General features: G+C 42.0%; 1 protein-coding gene across 2 annotated transcripts in view; it reads right to left on the reverse strand.

The window, feature by feature from the left end:
• DNAJC15 (DnaJ heat shock protein family (Hsp40) member C15) overlaps positions 1 to 21275 on the reverse strand; it is an 83998-nt gene that overhangs the window by 46507 nt on the left and 16216 nt on the right. Inside the window, exon 2 of one of the 2 annotated variants that reach the window (XM_033234087.1) lies at positions 4992 to 5088. The exons of the other annotated variant lie outside the window; for it this stretch is intronic. Coding sequence (XP_033089978.1) covers positions 4992 to 5088 — 97 coding nt within the window. The remainder of the gene's footprint in view (positions 1 to 4991; positions 5089 to 21275) is intronic. 2 annotated transcript variants of the gene reach the window in all.

The following is a 21275-nucleotide window of genomic DNA, read 5'->3' on the forward strand; positions in this document are numbered from 1 at the left end:
TCACCTGAGGTTGGTAGTTCGAGACCAGCCTGACCAACGGAGAAACCCTATCTCTACTAAAACTACAAAATTAGCTGGGCATGGTGGCACATGCCTGTAATCCCAGCTACTCAGGTGGCTGAGGCAGGAGAATCACTTGAACCCAGGGGGCGGAGGTTGCAGTGAGCCAAGACCGCACCATTGCACTCCAGCCTGGGCATCAAGAGCAAAACTCAAAAAAAAAAAAAAAAAAAAAAAAATGGAAGAAAGAAAAATATAACGTATTAAAAAGCTGAGTTATTTTAATATCAAATTTTTATAGATTAATTTTTGCAACTTTTTACTATTTCAACCATTCAAAAGATGAAATAGTTGCCTCCAAAATTTCAAAGAGATTTTTATTTCAAGGATTAAAGTTTTGTATATAAGAAAACATTAAACCATCAGGCATTTGCTTGTTTTCCACTTTAAGAATACGTAAGGCTAAATTATGATTAACAATAAAAATTCAATTTAATTCAACAAATAAGTATTGAGCACTCTGTTGATTATTTCCATTTTTCTCCTGCCAGATCCATTTTCAAGTTTTATCTGCCTTGCTCTGCATCTCTACCTCACCTTATTTCTAGGGATTCACTTGCCATTTAGCTTCTGGTTTCACCAGTGAGAGGAAGTTTCAGCAGAAAAAGAAAGGATGGAAGGAAAGAGAAATAATGGCATAATTTATTCCCCATTTCTTCCCTGCCTTGTTTCTTGTTTGGCCACAGCTTCTGTTAAGAAGGCTCCTCTTTCATGCCTAGAAGTCTTACTGAGTTCTGGAACACGATTTCTACCCTTGCCCTGTCACCTGGATGGATAACAGTTTCCAAGTGTTGCTAGTTCCTTAGTGATTCATCATCCTTTCTTGGTTATCTTAAACCATGGTCACACCTCTGCAAATAGTCCCTTCAAGAAACTATCTTCAAAAAAAAAAAAAAAAAAAAATCCACCTATTACTACCAGGATCCTCACTGATAAAAATCATCACTACATACCAGTCACTGTATTGCATGTGAGAGATGGGGCATGAAACAGGGTAAACTTGGCCCAAGGGTCTATTATGAAATGAGTCCTACATAGAAACTTGAACATGATAGGCAGGCTAATCTCCTAAATCTCCTAAATCTCTATGCTAACCTCCTAAATATCTTGCTTTTTATCCTTATTACAACATTAATTGTACTCAATTAGTTAGATGAGTTCTGTCTTGATATTAAGGGAGGAGACCATCCCTCATATTGTCTTAGGCCCAATTTTTGCCTCCAAAGAAAGAAGAAGTAAAAACTAAAAGGCAGAAATGAAATCCACAGGCAGACAGCCCGGCGTCGCGCCCTGGGCCTGGTAGTTAAAGATCGACCCCTGACCTAACTGGTTCTCTTATCTACAGATTACTGACATTGTATAGGAATGCACTGTGAAAATCCCTATCTTGTTTTGTTCCGATCTAATGGGAGCATGCAGCCCCCAGTCACGTACCCCCTGCTTGCTCAATCAATCACGACCCTCTCACGTGCACCCCCTTAGAGTTGTGAGCCCTTAAAAGGGACAGGAATTGCTCATTCGGGGAGCTCGGCTCTTGAGACTGAAGTCTTGCCGATGCCTCCGACCGAATAAACCCCTTTCTTCTGTAACTCCTTCTGTGTCTGAGGAGTTTTGTCTGCCGCCCGTCCTGCTACAATATAGTTTGAACATTTGTCCACACTCCTATCTCATGTGGAAATGTAATGAGGTGGGGCTTGGCAGGAGCTGCTTGGATCATGGGGGCAAATTCAGTGGTGGAGGTAGGGCTTGGCAGGAGATGTCTGGATCATGGGGGCAAATCCCTCATGAATGGCTTGGGCCATTCCCTTGGTGATAAGTGAGCTCTCCCTCTGAATACAAATGAGATTTGGTCATTGAAAAGTACGTGGCACCTCCCACCACTCTCCCTCTCTTGCTACTGCTTTCGCCATTTGAAATGCCTGCTCCCACTTCACATTATCTTGCACCACCGTGCTGTTATATGGGCTGAAAGGGGTTTCCTCACTATGCAAGGGTCCTTCATCATTAATGCCTCTTTAATAAAAATCCCTCTCAAAGCTGCTTTACTTCCAAAGGAAGCTGGAGTCATTCACTGTAAAGGCCATCAAAAGGCATCAGATCCCATGGCTCAGGACAATGCTTATGCTGATAAGGTAACTAAAGAAGCAGCTAGAGTTCCAACTTGTATCCCTTACGGCAGCTTTTCTCCTTCTCATCTAGCCCACTCCCACCCACTCCCCCACTGAAACTTCCACCAATCAATTTCTTCCCACACAAGGCAAATGGTTCTTGGACCAAGGAGAATATCCCCTTCCAGCCTCACTGGCCCATTCTATTCTGTCGTCATTTCATAACCTCTTCCACGTAGGTTAGAAGCCGCTAGCCTGCCTCTTAGAACCTCTCATTTCCTTTCCATCGTGGAAATCTATCCTCAAGGAAATCACTTCTCAGTGTTTCATCTGCTATTCTACTACTCCTCAGGAATTTCTCAGGCCCCCTCCCCTCCCTACACATCAAGCTGGGGGTTTTGCCCCCATCCAGGACTGGCAAATTGACTTTACTCACATGCCTTTATTTAGTCAGGAAACTAAAATACCTCCTGGTCTGGATAGACACTTTCACTAGGTGGGTAGAGGCCTTTCCCACGGGGTCTGAGAAGGCCACTGCGGACATAATTCCTCAGTTTGACCTTCACATTTCTATATAGTCCAGTAAAAGACCAGCCTTTTATAAGTCAAATCACCCAAGCAGTTTCTCAGGCTCTTGGTATTTAGTGCCTCCTGGTTTTACCTCAAATTGCCACCCTTAAGTCTCTCTAAGTGGATAGAAGACCTTCAGTGACAAAGTACACTCCAATACTTTCACCCTGATGAAGTGCTACTCTTTACTTTTATACTTACTCTTATTCTGGTTCCCGTTCTTATGCCACCTCTCCCCAGTCATCTCCACCACACTATCAATCTCACTCTCTCCTAGCTGTTTCTAATCCTTCTTTAACAAATAGTTGCTGGCTTTGCATTTCTCTTTCCTCCAAAATCACCGAGGCCTCGACTTACTCACTGGACTCTGTTTATTTTTAAATGAAGAGTGTTGTTTTTACCTAAATCGATCTGGCTTGGTATATGACAACATAAAAAAACTCAAGGATAGAGCCCAAAACTCTCCAAGCAATCAAACAATAACGTTGAACCCCCTTGGACACTCTCTAATTGGACATCCTGGGTACTCCCAATTCTTAGTCCTTTAATAATTCTTTTTCTCCTTCTTTTATTCGGACCTTGTGTCTTTCGTTTATTTAGTTTCTCAATTCATACAAAACCGCATCCAGGCCATCACCAATAATTCTATGCGACAAATGCTCCTTCTAACAACCCTACAATATCACCCCTTACCCCAAAATCTTTCTTCAGTTGAATCTTTCCCACTGTAGGTTCCCAGGCTGCCCCTAATCCCACTTGAAGCAGCTCCGAGAAACATCGCTCATTATCTCTCCATACCACCCCCAAAATTTTTCGCTGCTCCAGCGCTTCACTACTTTGTAGTGAAGAGGAATGTGAGGCCTCTGAGCCCAAGCTGAGCCATCATATCCCCTGTGACCTGCACGTGTACATCCAGATGGCCTGAAGCAACCAAAGATCCACAAAAGAAGTGAAAATAGCCTGAACTGATGACATTCCACCACTGTGATTTATTTCTGCCCCACCCTAACTGATCAATGTACTTTGTAATCTTCCCCACCCTTAAGAAGGTTCTTTGTAATTCTCCCCATCCTCGAGATCCACCCCCTGCCTGCAAAACATTGCTCCTAACTCCACCACCTATCCCAAAACCTGTAATAACTAATGATAATCCACCCTTTGCTGACTCTTTTTGGACTCAGCCCGCCTCCAGCCAGGTGAAATAAACAGCCTTGTTGCTCACATAAAGCCTGTTTGGTGGTCTCCTCACACGAATACTCAGAAAAACACAAATAAATATATCACAAAAATCTGTATACAATTTGAGGGGATTCCGTGGGTTTTCTCGAAGTCTTTCAACTCATAAGCTCCAACATAAGAATCTTTCTTTAGGCCGGGCGCGGTGGCTCAAGCCTGTAATCCCAGCACTTTGGGAGGCTGAGATGGGCGGATCCCGAGGTCAGGAGATGGAGACCATCCTGGCTAACACGGTGAAACCCCGTCTCTACTAAAAAATACAAAAAACGAGCCGGGCGAGGTGGCGGGCACCTGTAGTCCCAGCTACTCGGGAGGCTGAGGCAGGAGAATGGCGTAAACCCGGGAGGTGGAGCTTGCAGTGAGCTGAGAACCGGCCACTGCACTCCAGCCCGGCGACAGAGCGAGACTCCGTCTCTTAAAAAAAAAAAAAAAAAAAAAAAAAGAATCTTTCTTTAAAAAGAAACAAATCCTGGGTGCGGTGGCTCACGCCTATAATCCCAGGCCGAGGTGGTCAGATCACCTGAGGTCAGGAGCTCCAGAGGAGCCCGACTCTACTAAAAATACAAAATTAGCCGGGCGTGGTGGCACATGCCTGTTGTTAGGCAGGAATCTAGGCCCAACATGGCAGTGTTACCCGGCCTAGCATAGCAGGCCCTTTGTTCGAGACTTCCTTTCCTCTTTGAACACACCCGCAGACTTGCCTAAGTCTGGGCAACCACACTCCCCCATGACCTGCAGCTCACCTGCATTCCACAAGTTCGTATAACAGTTTCCAAAGACCCCTTCCTCATGACCCTTACTCGACTCCTGCTCTAGTAGTTTCAAGACCCCCCCGGGCCCTGTTTGCACAACCAGCTTCCCTACCTCTCAGGCTATAAAAAGCCCCTACCCTCCTCCCTCAGCCCTCGGCCCACGCCTTTGGACCGAGGAACCTCGCCCACAAGCCCTAATAAAAGGCTATTCTCACTGCCATTTGCCTTGTGTCTTCGTTCCGGTTCGGCTCCAGCCTCAGTTTACCTTTACACCTGTAATCCCAGCTACTCAGGAGGTTGAGACAGGAGAATCGCTGGAACCCGGGAAGTGGTGAGCCAAGATCCCACCGTTGCACTCCAGCCTGGGGAACAAGAGCAAAACTCCGTCTCCAGAAAAGAAGAAATATAAATATCTGAGCTCACTGAAGTCAGAGAGGATCTCTCATTCAATTTCCGACTCCTAGAGCACATCAGAAGACCTGTCACATATATTTCACTTTTCATTCATTCAATAATATAACAAAAAACTTTAATTTTTAAATAGTAAAATAGACTACTTGTAAAGACTTACTTTACAGAAAGAAAAAAGGCCTTGTAACCTTTAAAAACAATAAAAAGAGAAAAAAATGGTGGAGGAGGCTGGACTAACTTCCAGCTCCCACTCAAACGCACAGAAACAGCATGTGGAGACTCACATCATGAACTTTTGCTCCAACAACTACTCCAGAAACATACCAGGAAAACCAAAAGAATTCACAGACCCGTTGAAAGAAGCAGCTTGCCGTTGCAAACTCCATGAGACAGCAGAAAAACTGTTAAGTGCCCAAAGTGTGAGAGGAGGAAAGTCTGCCTTTGATCATGCATCCTCACTGGGGAACCTGAAAATTCCAGAATCAGTAGAATTTAACCTTACCTACAGCTGAAATGAATTTGGAGTGCTGAGCGAAAAATAAAAGTAGAAGCAACAGCAGGAACCGCCCTATAAGCACTCCGGGTCCCCAGGGAAGCCATTTCTGACTTTTATCTCACAGGGGTCCTTCGGGAAGGCTGCCATTGGAATTAGGGAAGGACCACAGGTAGAAGGAAACTTCCAGGTGAACTCTGTAGTAATTTTAATTGCGCGTGAATTTTCCTGGGAAGAATCGAGAAAGGGGTGGGAGAGGGTCAAACAGGAAGTGCAGATATGAACACAGAAGATGCAGCATGCAGGGAGCCTGAAAGCCATGCTTGCTTTCTCAGTGTGAGGCTCCTAGCCTGGGGCATGTTCCCAGGGCTGAGAACCACACCCCCATGCCCCACGGTGGCCACAGCAAGCCCTGCCCAAGGACAATCTAAGCTCAGACAAGCCTCACCCTTCCCCAACCTGGTGATCCTTCTCAACACACTGCTGCCAGCCCCCACCACCAACCCACCATGCAGCCAAAAACAAAGGACATAATCTCTTGGGAGTTCTATGTCCCCACCCATCAGCTGAAAAAAACAAATACTTGCCGGGCGCGGTGGCTCAAGCCTGTAATCCCAGCACTTTGGGAGGCCGAGACGGGCGGATCACGAGGTCAGGAGATCAAGACCATCCTGGCTAACACGGTGAAACCCCGTCTCTACTAAAAAATACAAAAAACTAGCCGGGCGAGGTGGCGGGCGTCTGTGGTCCCAGCTACTCCGGAGGCTGAGGCAGGCGAACGGCGTAAACCTGGGAGGCGGAGCTTGCAGTGAGCTGAGATACGGCCACTGCACTCCAGCCTGGGCGACAGAGCGAGACTCCGTCTCAAAAAAAAAAAAAAAAAAGAAACCAAAAACTTACCCAGGTGACCTTAGGGCAAGCTTGTATCCTCCCATACTGCCACAGCTGATTCTCTCTTGAAAGCTCCACCTACTGGCTAGAGGCCAACTAACTCAAGCCATTATAGCAACTCATAAAAGAACCGCTAATTCCACTGCCTGTAACATCCTGGCTAACCAGAGGTCCTGAGTCTGTCCACGTAACAACTGCACTGCTAGTACATCCAGTATTCAAGAAAACCAGTTCAGTAAACAAAACTACATAGAGTCCACTTCACTGCTATGCTACCTCCACTGGAGCAGGCGCTGGTATCTACAGGTGAGAGACTCCAACACAGATCACATCACAAGACTCTTTGCAGACACTCCCCAGTACTAGCCCAGAGCCTAGTAGCTCTGCTGGGTGGCTAGACCCAGAAGAGCGGTAACAACCACTGCAGTCTGGCTTTCAGGAAGCCCAATCCTTAGAGGAAGGGGGAGTGCACCACATCAAAGGATCACCCCATGGTACAAAGGATCTGAATAGCAGCCTTTGAGCCCCAGATCTTTCCTCTAACATAGTCTACCCAAACGAGAAAGAACCAGAAAAACAATTCTGGTAATATGACAAAGCAAGGTTCTTTAACATCCCCAGAAGACCACACTAGCTCACCAGCAATGGATCCAAACCAAGAAGAAAGCTCTAAATTGTCAGATAAAGAATTGAGAAGGTCGATTATTATGTTACTCAAGGAGGCACCAAAGAAAAGTGAAAAAATACAGGATATGGATTAAAAATCTCCAGAGAAATAGATACCATAAAGAAAAAACAACCACAACTTCTGGAAATGAAAGACACACTTATGAAATGCAAAATACACTGGAAAGTTACAACAACAAAATCAAACAAGTAGAACAAGAGCGAGACTCCTCAAAAAAAAAGAAAATTAAAAAACAAGTCTCAATAAATTTAAGAAAATCGAAATTATATCAAGTACTCTCTCAGACCATAGTGGAATAAAACTGAAAATCAACTCCAAAGGAACCCTCAAAACCATGCAAATACATAGAAATTAAATAAACTGCTCCTGAATGACCTTGGGGTCAACAATGAAATCAAGCTGAAAAATAAATTCTTTGAATTGAATGACATTAGTGACACAACCTATCAAAACCTCTGGGATAAAACAAAAGCAGTGCTAAGAGGATAGTTCATAACATTAAATCAAAATGTGTGTAATACATAAAAAATTCTGAAAGAGCACAACAGACAATGTAAGGTCACACCTCAAGGAAAAAGAGAAACAAGAACAAACCAAACCCAAACGCAGCAAGAGAAAAGAAAGAAGGATCAGAGAGTAACTAAAGGAAACTGAAACAACAACAATAACAACAAAACAAAAGTGAAACAAAAGTGGTTTGGTTCTTTGAAAAGATAAGTAAAATTGGTAGACCCTTAGATTAACCAAGAAAACAAGAGAGAAGAAGATACAAATAAGCTCAATTAGAAATGAAATGGGAGATATTGAAGCAGCCTCATTGTCTGGGGTAAATACCAACGTTCTTGGTGGAATGGTCAAGGAGATAGAGGTCGTGGACACACACTACACACACAGACTGGAGTTTGGAGCGGGAGTTTAATAGGCAAAAAGAAAGAACAGCTCTCCCTTGCCGAGAGGGGTCCTGAGCAGGTTGCTAAGTTGTAGTAAAAATGTAAGGGTTCTTATAAATGGGCTAGTGAGGAGGGGATTAGTGGCAGGTGGCGTGGGCGGTGCCAGTGAGGAGGGGATGTCTTATCCTCCTAGGGCCTGATGATTTAGTTGGGACCAGGTGTGTTATCTGTATAGCGCGCGGAGTTTTTTTTTTTTTTTTTTTTTTTTGTTTTAATCAGCTCTCACTTCATTCCTGGATCACATGGGCAGACTTAGTCTGTGATGCTTTCTTTTGCTTATCTGGGAGGGAGAGTTTCTGTGTCTGTTCCCAGACATCATCTTGCAGGTGCAGGCATCCCCGCTGCCCCCCAACCACCCCACCTCTCCCTCCCCCCCGCCCCGCCCCGCCTCCCCAAGTCCACTTTTAGCTTCTCTATCTTGGTGTCCTAAAGGGAAAGGAATGTGCTTATTAAGGCCCACTGTTTTTACTGGGGCCCATTGTATGAGTGTGAAGTTTGGTGATTACCCAGGAGACTCCCCACCCTCCTCCTGTGCTCCAGTGGTTTATCTGTGATTTACAGCCTGATCCTTCAGGCTGCTTGTTGTTAGAGGAGAAGTTATTTCTTTGAACTGCATGAGGTTAGAAGGGAGCTATTTCTGAGCTGTTTTATATTAGAAGGAAAGTTTTCTGCTGGGGACTCCCTTCTCCCTGTCTACCCAAACACTTTATAACAATATTACAACCAATACCACAGAAATAAAAAGATCATTCAAGAGTACTATGAACACCTTTACATGCACAAACTAGAAAACCTAGAGAAGATGGATAAATTCCAGGAAATATACAACCCTCTAAGATTAAACAAGGTAGAACCAGAAACTCAGAACATACCAATAACAGGAAGTGAGACTGAAATGGTAATCAAAAAAATTGTCAACAACAACAAAAAAGTCCAGGACCAGATGGATTTACAGCTGAATTCTGTCAGACATTCAAAGAAGGACTGGTACCAATCCTACGAAAATATTCCAAAAGATAAACAGGGAATCCTCCCTAAATCATTCTTTGAAGCCAGTTATCTCCCAAATACCAAAACCAGGAAAGGATATAACAACAACAACAAGAACACCTATAGACCAAAATCCCTGATGAACATGATGCAAAAAACCTCAGCAAAATACTAACAAAACCCAAGAGCACATCAAAAGGATAACCAACTATGATTAAGTAGGTTTCATACCAAGGGATGCAGAGATAGTTTACACACACAAGTGAATCAATGTGATATACTAAACAGAATTGGAAACAAAAATCACCTGATATCTCAACAGGCACAGAAAAAGCATTTGACAAAATCCAGCATCCCATTATGATTAAAACTCTCAGCAAAATCAGGACAGAAGGAACATACCTTAGGGTAATAAAAGAAAAACCCACAGCTAACATAATACTGAATGGGGAAAAGTTGAAAGCATTCCTATTCAACATAGTCCTGGAAGTCCTAGCCAGAGCAATCAGACAAAGAGGGAAATAAAGGGCATCCAAATTGGTAAAGGAGGTCAAACTGTCACTATTTGCTGAAGATATGATTGTATACTAGAAAACTCTAAAGACTCCTTCAAACATCTCTAGAATTGATACATGAATTCAGCAAAGTTTCAGGATACAAAATTAATGTACACAAATCAGTAGCTCTGCTATACACCAACAGCAACCCAACTGAGACTCAAATCAAGAACTCAACCCCTTTTACAATAGCTGCAAAGAAAAAACAAACAAACAAACAAAATACATAGGAATATACCTAACCAAGGAGATAAAAGACCTCTACAAGGAAAACCATCATACAAAAGACTGCTGAAAGAAATCACAGACACCACAAATGGAAACACATCACATGCCCATGGATGGATAGAATCGATATTGTGAAAATGACTGTACAGCCAAAAGCAATCTACAAACTCAATACAATTCCCATCAAAATACAAGCATCATTCTTCACAGAGCTAGAAAAAACAATCCTAAAATTCATACGGCACCAAAAAAAGAGCCCACATAGCCAAAGTAAGACTAAGGAAAAAGAACAAATCTGGAAGTATCATGTTACCCGACTTCAAACTATACTATAAGGCCATAGTCACCAAAATAGCATGGTACTGGTATAAAAACAGTCATATAGGCCAATAGAACAGACTCAGAACCCAGAAATAAAGCCAATTACTTACAGTCAACTGTTCTTCCACAAAGCAAACAAAAACATAAAGTGGGGAAAGGACACCCTATTCAACAAATGGTGCTGGGATAACTCGCAAGCCACATGTGGAAGAATGAAACTGGATCCTCATCTCTTACCTTATACAAAAATCAAGTCAAGATGGATAAATCTAAGACCTAAAAGCATAAAAATTACAGAAGATAACATCAGAAAAACCCTTCTAAACACTGGTTTAGGCAAAGATTTCATTAAACAACCTGCTCCTGAATGATCAAAAAGCCAAAAGCAAATGCAAAAAAAACTAATACAAATAGATGGGAACTAATTAAACTAAAAAGCTTCTGCACAGCAAAAGAAATAATCAGCAGAATAAACAACCCACAGAGTAGGGGAAAATCTTTGCAAACTATGTATCCAACACAGGACTAATATACACAATCTACAAGAAACTCAAACCAATCAGCAAGGAAAAAACAAATAATACCACAAAATAGTATGCTAACGGTGGGGCACGCTGTCTCATGCCTGTAATCCAGCACTTTGGGAGGCCAAGGCAGGCGGATCACCTGAGGTCAGGAGTTCGCGACCAGCCTGGCCAACATGGTGAAACCCTGTCTCTACTAAAATACAAAAATTAGCCAGGTATAGTGGCACACACCTGTAATCCAGCTACTTGGGAGGTTGAGGCAGGAGAATCGCTTGAACTCAGAAGGTGGAGGTTGTAGTAAGCTGAGATCACACCACTGCACTCCAGCCTGGACAACAAGAGTGAGACTCAGTCTCAAAAAAAAAAAAAAAAAAAAAGAAAAAGTAATGCTAAAGACATGAATAGACAATTCTCAAAAGAAGATATACAAATGGCCAAAAAACATGCAAAATGCTCAACATCCGTAATTATCAGGGAAATGCAAATCAAAACCATAATGCCATACCACCTCACTCCTGCAAGAATGGCCATAATTTAAAAATCAAAAAATAGGCCAGGCATCGTGGCTCATGCCTGTAATCCCAGCACTTTGGGAGGCCAAGGCAGGCAGATCACAAAGTCAGGAGATCGAGACCATCCTGGTCAATATGGTAAAACCCTGTCTCTACTGAAAATACAAAAATTAGCTGGCTGTGGTGGAGCGTGCCTGTAATCCCAGTTACTCAGGAGGCTGAGGCAGGAGAATCGCTTGAACCAAGCAGTCAGAGGTTGCAGTGAGCTGAGATCATGCCACTGCACTCCAGCCTGGGCAACAGAGTGAAACTCTGTCTCAAGAAAAAAGAAAAAAAAAATAGCTGTTGGTGTGGATATGGTGAAAGGGAACACTTTTACACTGCTGGTAGGAATGTAAACTAGTACAACCCCTACAAAAAACAGTACAAAGATTCCTTGAAGAACTAAAATTAGAACTACTGTTTGATCCAGCAATCCCACTCTTGGGTATTCATCCAGAGGAAAATAAGTAATCATATGAAAAAGATACTGCACATGCATGTTTATAGCAGCACAATTCACAACTGCAAAAATACGGAACCAGCCCAAATGCTCATCAGTCAGAGAGTAGATAAAGAAAATGTATACACACATACACACCGTGAAGTACTACTTAGCCACAAAAATGAACAAATAATGGCATTTGCAGCAACCTGGATGGAGTTGGAGACCATTACTCTAAGTGAAGTAACTCAGGAACGGAAAACCAAATATTGTATGTTCTCATTTGCAACTAGGAGCTAAGATATGAGGACGCAAGGCATAAGAATTGATACAACAGATTCTGGAGACTCGCAGAGCAGATAAGGGGTGGGAGTGAGGGATAAAAGACTACACACTGGGTACAGTGTTCAGGTAATGAGTACACTAAAATCTAAGATGTCATCACTAAAGCACTTATCCATGTAACTAAACAACACCTGTTCCCCCAAAACTTATTGAAATAAAAAAATAGCTGGGCACAGTGGCTCACGCCTGTAATCCCAGCACCCTGGGAGGCTGAGGCGGGTGGATCGCCTGAGTCAGGAGTTTGAGATCAGCCTGGCTAATATGGTGATACCCCATCTCTTATACTAAAAATAAAAAAATTAGCTGAGCATGGTGGCAGGTGCCTGTAATCCCAGCTACTCGGGAGGCTGATACAGGAGAATCGCTCGAACCTGGGAGGTGGAGGTTGCAGTGGGCTGAGATGGCGCCATTGCACTCCAGCCTGGGCAACAAGAGTAACACCCCCTTAGTCTCAAAAGATAAATAAAAGAAAATACCAAGAAATAAAAACAATAAAAAGAAACCCACATTAGGTAGATCACTAGAGTAAAAAAGGATGTTCAGTAAATAACGAAAATTGTGCAATCAAATCTTACTTATCCACACTAAAACGATAAAATACAGCACAGCTAATCAAAAACCCATTTATTTACTGGAATTAAAATTTCTTATTCAATTTCAAATCAAGGCTGAAAAAAAATTTTTAATCTTAAAAATTCTCTATTGAAAGGGTTTAATCTAAATTACTTTTCTTTGTATTTTAATTTGATATTAAAATAAAACTTTTTGAGCATGAACCATTGATAGTAAACAAACAAAAAACATTTAGAAGTTGAAATCGACTTGAAATTATTTTTAAAATCATGTATCCTATACAATCAGATTTTGCAATCTGAAATAAGAATAAAAGTCTTCACTTTGGGAGGCTGAGATGGGAGAACTGATTTAGCCCAGGAGTTTGAGACCAGCCTGGGCAACACAAGAAGACCCTGTCTCTACCAAAAAAAAAAAAAAAACTTAGTTGGGTGCGGTGGGGTGTGCCTGTAGTCCCGGACACTTGGGAGCCTGAAGTGGAAGGATTGCTTGAGCCCAGGGTATTGAGGCTGGAGTGAGCTGTGATTATGCCACTGTACTTCAGCTTGGTGACAGTGAGACCCTGTCTCAAAAAAACTAAAAAAATTTTTTAAATTTTAAAGGAAAGAATAAAAGTCCTTATAAAGTTTCCTGTGGAAATAGTAAGACTGTTAGATCTACAAACAATTAAAACTGGCCGGGCACAGTGGCTCACACCTATAATCCCAGCACTTTGGGAGGATGAGGCAGGTGGATCACCTGAGGTCAAGAGTTCAAGACCAGCCTGACCAACATGACAAAAACCTCATCTCTACTAAAAATATAAAAAATTAGCCAGGTATGTTGGCAGGTGCCTGTAGTCCCAGCTACTCAAAAGGCTGAGGCAGGAGAATTGCTTGAACCTGGAAAATGGAGGTTGCAGTGTGCCAATATCATGCCATTGCACTCCAGCCTGGGCCTCAGAGCAAGACTCTGTCTAAAACAAATAAAACAACAAACAAACAAAACTTTAATTGGCCCAGAATAATATGAATTGTTTCCTAGACAAAAGTTTATCTACTACCTAACATTTTTTTATTCACTAAAAAGCCATTGGTATCTCTTTTCAGACACAGATTTCGTGAGTTGTAAAACAATAACAATTCTCCTCAAATTTCCACATATGTGAATGACTCAAACAGGAAAAAGAAACTAGTTTCCAATGTAGAAAAGAGTAGTATAAGAGAAAGGGAGTCAATCTAAGTCTAAGTAAGTAACTCACACAGAACTCCTGACCATACCTCTCTTTGGCTTTAATTTTTAAAAATAACATCTAAAACACACTGGGTTTTTTGAATAACCTATGGTTTACTTGGCATAACTGTGTAAATATCAGAAATTCTATTAACATGTTCTCTATTTTACTATTGTTGGAAAAAATTTAGCATGCTTTCACCACTATGCTATTTCTCATTTACTAAACTTCAGTATCATATCCTTGGGCTAAGAGGATCTGTATCTTGTTTCTTTTATATGCACAACACCGTATCTGATCCAGTTGTAAACACGGAGATGTACTTCAATTTTTATTCTGAATGTTTTTTAAACAATGATGCTTTAAAACTGCCAGTAACAGAATGAGAAAAGATGACATTGAAAAGACAATAGTAAAATGGTGAATCAGGCAGTGTTAGTACCACAGCTACACTCATTTTCTACCAACTAGGCAATAACCAGGTTAAATGTCAAAAACTGTTCACGTGATTAGACAAACATAATAGCACATCTGTGAATTCTGCAGCAACAGAAAAACGTTGCTGTTTCTTTGACTTAGGAAAAATTGAGATATGAAAATAAATCAGGAAGTACGATGTTAAAAAGTTAAGTATATTCCTGTACCCTAGTATAGGCTAAAACTGCCTTAAGTGTCACATATATGTAGCAGTGGATGATGAATGTGGATGCCATATGAGGCATGTTTTTTTTTTAATTCTTTAAAAAAAAAAAATCACAAGGCTGCCTTAGGCAAGTTTTACTTTTGAAACATTTTCTTTGAAGATTCAGACGTTATGGCTTTAAAAAGTAGCTAACATTTTCTAGGCCTGCAGAAAATCTAAATAAATTACTGGGTATATTTTTGTTGTTGTTACACAAAATTAGGGTAGCACATACTTCTACTTATAGAACAAGCTGATCTTTCCATAAATACATGCACATATATACTTAAAAATGAAACCAGTTACAAATGCCACCAAAAAAATTCTTTTACAACTGGTCCAGCATGTTTGGGAACAGTGGTCTCTATGTAAGAAAAACCAAAAACCTAACATTCTACTTATGTCAAATTTAGAAATTTAGTTTTAACAATCTTGTCATGGTCACTATGGGGGAAAAAATGATATATATTGAAAAATCAAATTTATGTGATATGGGACAAGGGTATTCAAGTTTTTTGGGTTTTGTTTTGAGGCAGAATTTTGCTCTTGCTGCCCAGGCTGGAGAGTAATGATGCAATCCCGGCTCACCACAACCTCTGCCTCCAGGGTTCAAGCAATTCTCCTGTCTCAGCCTCCCCAGTAGCTGGGATTACAGGCATGAGCCACCATACCATGCCTAGATAACTTTTTTTTTTTTTTTTTTAGTAGAAATGAGGTTTCTCCATGTTGGTCAGGCTGGTCTCGAACTCCCGACCTCGGGTGATCCACCTGCCTTGGCCTCCCAAAGTGCTGGGATAACAGGCGTGAGCCACTGTACCCAGCCTAAGTTTTTAAAATTCATGACTTAGAGTACACTTCTCAAAAATTACAAAAAGCATAGCTTTCATTGCATTCTCTGTGACCATATACAATGCATGAATATTTTGGATTTAAAAACTTCCAGGCATATGCATAATAGCACTGCAGAAAGCAACAGATGGCAAATTGTCAGCGAAATCATTGATTGGTTTCAAAATGGTGGCAGAGTTACCACAGAGAATCCTCATCCTAGACTGCTAGGTCTAGCTAAAGAAAAATCTTATGTTCTCACTAAATAGCATCATTACACAATTAGTTTCTGATGCCCGCTGGCCCTTCAAGCCTACTCTGTACCATCATCTTCCTCATCATTAATTAGTACCCTTTCCCATTCCTCATGGCTCTTACTAAACTTTTACTTTCTACATAAGCCTTCAAGTTTTTCATCCATGCAGCAAGCATGAGCCCCTTACACTTTCTACTCCTTCGCACCTGAATGCTATGTAAGGGGCTGCTATGGGAAGTCTATGGGGTTCAAGTTAATCAGGCCTGGGCTCCAATTCCAACTGAACATTCTGCGATCCTAAGCTATTCTCTCTGGGCCCATTTCCTCATCTATAAAATTAAGATACAAATACCTGTATCGTAATATGCTCATAATGATTCGAACAAGGTCATGAAAAATGACCAGCACCTATGTGAACGTGACAGATATTCCATGTTGGTCCTTTTTTCATTCTCATATTATTTACTCTTACTCCTTCTGTTCCTCTCTGCTTTACTCCTCCTGTGAAATCTTACTCAGCAATCAACTTCAAGCTCATCTTCTTAATAAAGCTTTCTTCACTCACCTCTCACCCAAACAAAACTCTTCAGTACTCCATAGTACTCAGCAGATCTTTCTACTGTAATATATGTTACATTAGTTAATACTCGTTTATCTATTTCAAATCCCTTCCAACATGTAGGCTTCTGGAGGTAGGGACTGTGTTTCATTTTTTCGGACTTCCAAAATCTAGCAAAGCATCGTTTTCTAAAAGTTTGTATAATGACATGATCTTAAGAAGCTTTCCCACTGTTACGGGCAGGTCTTTGTTCTTAGAGCTCCCAGTATGGGGCGGGCTGCTCCCAAGATGGCGGCAAGCCTTTTGTTCTCTGACCTGGGGTTTTTGGCCTCAAAGATTCCAAGGAATGGAACCTTGAGCCATGCAGTGAGTGTTAATAGCTCTATTAGAAGCCGCGAGTGACGGAAGAGAACCGTGGAACCCAGCAACCAGTGTTCAGCTGGATTAGGACAAACCCAGGCACTTAGCCTGCAGGAACCAAGGAGAGCCTTTAGCCTGATCAGGTGCGGCAATGGGCACCTCCCAGGATCAGAAACACAGCGGACATCCTGCCAGATCTGGAGGGATGGAAGTCAGCCGCAGGTCTGCGAGGGCAGCAAACAGCAGTGGTGGAGGGCAAGCTAAAGTTCAGCTCGAACCATAACAAACACGGACCAGAAGAGTGTGCAGCTGCAAGATTTAATAGAATGAAAACAGCTTCCCTACACTGGGAGGGGACCCAAAGGGGGTTGCCCACTTCCTGTTCGAATGTCTGGGTTTATATCCAGATCATTGTCCCTCCCCCTGTGCTCTCAAGTAATACATGATTTGACTATTTCTTTACCTCCTGCTTTTAGCTTAATTTGTATTTTAGGGACCCCTCTTTACTACCTGATTGGTTGGGTGTGAGCTGAGTTACAAGCCCCGTGTTTAAAGATAGGTGCGGTCACCTTCCCCAGCTAGGCTTAGCCGGCCTAGGAAATCCAGCTAGTCCTGTCCCTCGCCATCACCCAGATGTCTCTTGTAGCTCATATTATATGTGTACTATACTGGTGACTGAAATTATGTTTTGAAATGGGAAAATATAATGGACAATGCTAGTTAAACTTAATTAAGCATCTAACATATGGTCATGCTTCAAAATATCCTGGACCAGGTAAATATATCCAAAAGTCTCACGAAAGACAATGAAAATAAAGTTAGGACCTTACGTCTGGTAAATTTCCTTACAAAAAAAAAAAATTAAGATAATCCACAGGTTATGTGGAAAACATGAAAGAATAACTAATTTGTTAAACAAACATTAAGAAAAATAAACTTCCAGGCCGGGCGCGGTGGCTCAAGCCTATAATCCCAGCACTTTGGGAGGCCGAGACGGGCGGATCACGAGGTCGGGGACCATCCTGGCTAATACGGTGAAACCCCATCTCTACTAAAAAATACAAAAAAAAACCTAGCCGGGCGAGGTGGCGGGCGCCTCTAGTCCCAGCTACTCGGGAGGCTGAGGCAGGAGAATGGCAAAAACCCCAGAGGCGGAGCTTGCAGTGAGCTGAGATCCGGCCACTGCACTCCAGTCTGGGCGACAGAGCGAAACTCCGTCTCAAAAAAAAAAAAAAATAGATAATGATTTTTTAAGAATAATCTTTTTCACACTGTCAGAAAAGGTCTAGAATAAGTAAATAAATAATAAAAAGAATGATCTTTTTTAAGTACTGTTTTGCATTTACTCAAAATAATGGTGTGAATCATGGCTCTACTTTCTCATAATATAAGAAACTTTTGAGGTCGGGCATGGCAGCTCACGCCTGTAATCCCAGCACTTTGGGAGGTCAAGGTGGGTGGATCAACTGAGGTCAGGAGCTCGAGACCAGTCTGGCCAACATGGCGAAACCCCATCTCTACTAAAAATACAAAAATTAGCTGGGAGTGGTGGCACAAACCTGCAGTCCCAGCTACTCGAGAGGAGGCTGAGGTGGAAGAATCACTTGAACACCGGACGCAGAGGTTGCAGTGAGCCAAGATTGTACCACTGGACTCCAGCTTGGGCGACAGAGCAAGACTCCCTTTCAAAAAATAAAAATAAAAAAATATAAAAAGCAACTTTTTTTGTTCATATTAAACCAAAATGTGATTAAATGTAATTGGTCAGAAAATCTTGCCTCCGTCATCAACCATGTCCTTCCTGACAGCCTGGAGAGCACCTGGAGCCCCTGAACTCATCACAGGCTTGCCAAACCAGGTTGCATATTCGGCTTTAAGTTCTCAAACCCAGGTACATGGTAACAGTTAATTTTATGTGTCAACCTGGCTACACTATGCTTACCCGTTAGTCAAACACTGACCTTGGGGTTGCTATGAAGGTATTTTGGAGATGTGGCTAACACAGATGGAGTTTATCTCTGATAATCTATGTGGGCCAATCTATATGGACCAATCATTTACAAGGATTGAAGAACAAAATTGAAGTTTCTCTGCAGAAGAAGAAATACTGCCTCAAAAATCTCATCCTATCTGAAAGCTCTCAGACTGTGGGCCTGCCCTACAAATTTTAGACTTGCCAGCTACAGCACCACAGCTGGTCCCTACCCTATGTGGCACCATGATATTTTTTCTCAAAATAAGCTCTCCCTCTTTTGAATCTTGCTGGCTTTCAGTTTGGGAGCTGGAGTACTTGAGTCATATCCCCCCCGATCCTAGTTGACTCTTAATGACTCCTAGACACTCAGTCACACACTTCTCCCCTCAATGCCTCTTACTAAGCATTTCTGCCCTTCTGCTTCACCACCCTTCATATAAAGATGTTATGACTGATCCCTGTCCCTAACACAGGAGACTACCTGCTATATATTGCTTCTCAGCTACTAAGAGGGAGGAAGAAACAAAACTACAGTAGTCCTCTCTTACAGTTTTGCTTTCCATGGTTACAATAATACATTTCCAGAGAAGGAGAGACCATATTCCCATAACTTTTATTACACTATAGCTATTATTATTCAATTGTATTATGTTACTGTTAATCTCTTACTGTACCTAACATAAATTAAGCTTTATCATAATTATGTATATATAGGAAAAAACATTGTATATGAAGGGACCAGTACTATAGGAAAAAAATATCGTATATGTAGGGTTCAGTACTATCCATGGTTTCAGGCATCCACTGGTGGTCTTGGAACATAGACCCCACAGATAAGACGCGGCCTACTACACTACAGACAGGCAGGAGGATTAAGTAAACATCCAACCATGAAAGACGTCAATGTTAGTGTTATGGTCTTACCTATTTAAATATCACCACCTGACTACTTCCCAGCTTACTGCTCCATTGTGATCCCAGGTCACACTTCAAAACTTCCCTCCCTCACCATGCTATGAACCTCTAGAAGGCAAGAGGTAGGCTTCATTCACCTTTGTATTCCCAGTATACAGTATAGGCTAAATAAAAGTTAGCAGTTAACTGACTGCTATGGATGGAGAGACGGTAAAACAGACAGCTGCTGGCCAGCTGACTGAGCACTCTGCTTCTGAATCAGATTGCTTCTTAGAAAAGTAGAGGTAAAACTGAAGCATAGGGTCAAGGTTAGGCCAAGGAGGGAAATGTGAGGATACAGGGAGAGAACAAAGGTTAGATGTCGAATTCTGACTGAGATTCTGCCCTCAACTCACTGTTATCTTATGTTACTGCCATCTAGTCTATATGTGTGTTGGGAGGTAGGGATCATCTACAAAATGTTAAATACCTATAGAATATGTTAAAAACAGACTAGGCCGGCAGAATATTTTAAACACAGATTAGACCAGACAACGTGTAAAATATAAAGTCAACTTCCATCTATATAACATTATGGAGTCATTTCAAGATGATAACCAGGTAACAGGTTATTACCCCCACAGATAAACAGGTAAGTCAAAAAGAGACGAAAATTTCAAAGCCAAAACCAAATTGTAGTTGGAAAATTAAGCCAGAAAAAATATTTTAAAAAGACTTCAGCATTTGAAAAGAATTTGTTAGGATGAAAGAACTACAGTACGCTCTATATCTTTGCTTTGTGGGGCTTGATGGCTGGCACATATGTCAAGTCTAGTAATGCAGCTTCTGAGAATTGTTCTTTGGCCTGAAGCTTCAGATACAGCTGCTCTCAAAGGTTCAGTCTTCTGGGCAGCTCAAGGTTCATTTGAGTCTAGGGGTGATATTCTTTAACTTACTCATCCCTGCTATTTAATTCACTAGTCCTAAATGTATCTCTTTTTTTTTTTTTTTTTTTTGAGACTGAGTCTCGCTCTGTCGCCCAGGATGGAGCGCAGTGGTGTGACCTCAGCTCACTGAAAGCTACGCCTCCCGGGGACCACGAATTCTTCTGTCTCAGCCTCCCGAGTAACTGGTACTACAAGCACACACCACTACACCCGGCTAATTTTTGCATTTTTAGTGGAGATGAGGTTTCACCATATTGGTCAGGCTAGTCTTGAACTCCTGACTTCAGGTGATCCACCTGCCTCAGCCTCCCAAAGTGCTGGGATTACAGGCTTGAGCCACTGTACCCAGCCAAATTTATCCCTTTCAAGTTTAAATAGTATCCTTAGTTTTGTTTTCTAACATTTGAAGGAAAGGGCCTTTTTCACCCAACCAACACCGTTTATCATTTTATTATTGTAGTGAAATTTCTTTTTTTTTTTTGAGACAGAGTCTCGCTCTGTTTCCCAGGCTGGAGTGCAGTGGCTGGATTTCAGATCACTGCAAGCTCCGCCTCCCGGGTTCACATCATTCTCCTGCCTCAGCCTCCCGAGTAGCTGGGACTACAGGCGCCCGCCTCCACGCCCGGCTACTTTTTTTATATTTTTTAGTAGAGACAGGGTTTCACCGTGTTAGCCAGGATGGTCTCGATCTCCTGACCTCGTGATCCGCCCGTCTCAGCCTTCCAAAGTGCTGGGATTACAGGCTTGAGTCACCGCGCCCGGCCTGTAGTGAAATTTTAGTAGAATTTTTTGGCCAATGAATTTCTAAAGTCCGGAATTAAGTTCTGAACTATTTTGCCTATGTCTTCAAATTACCCTTCCCTTG

This window comes from Trachypithecus francoisi, unplaced genomic scaffold (assembly GCF_009764315.1).
Source record: "Trachypithecus francoisi isolate TF-2019V2 unplaced genomic scaffold, Tfra_2.0 Contig01461, whole genome shotgun sequence".
Lineage (NCBI taxonomy): Eukaryota > Metazoa > Chordata > Mammalia > Primates > Cercopithecidae > Trachypithecus > Trachypithecus francoisi.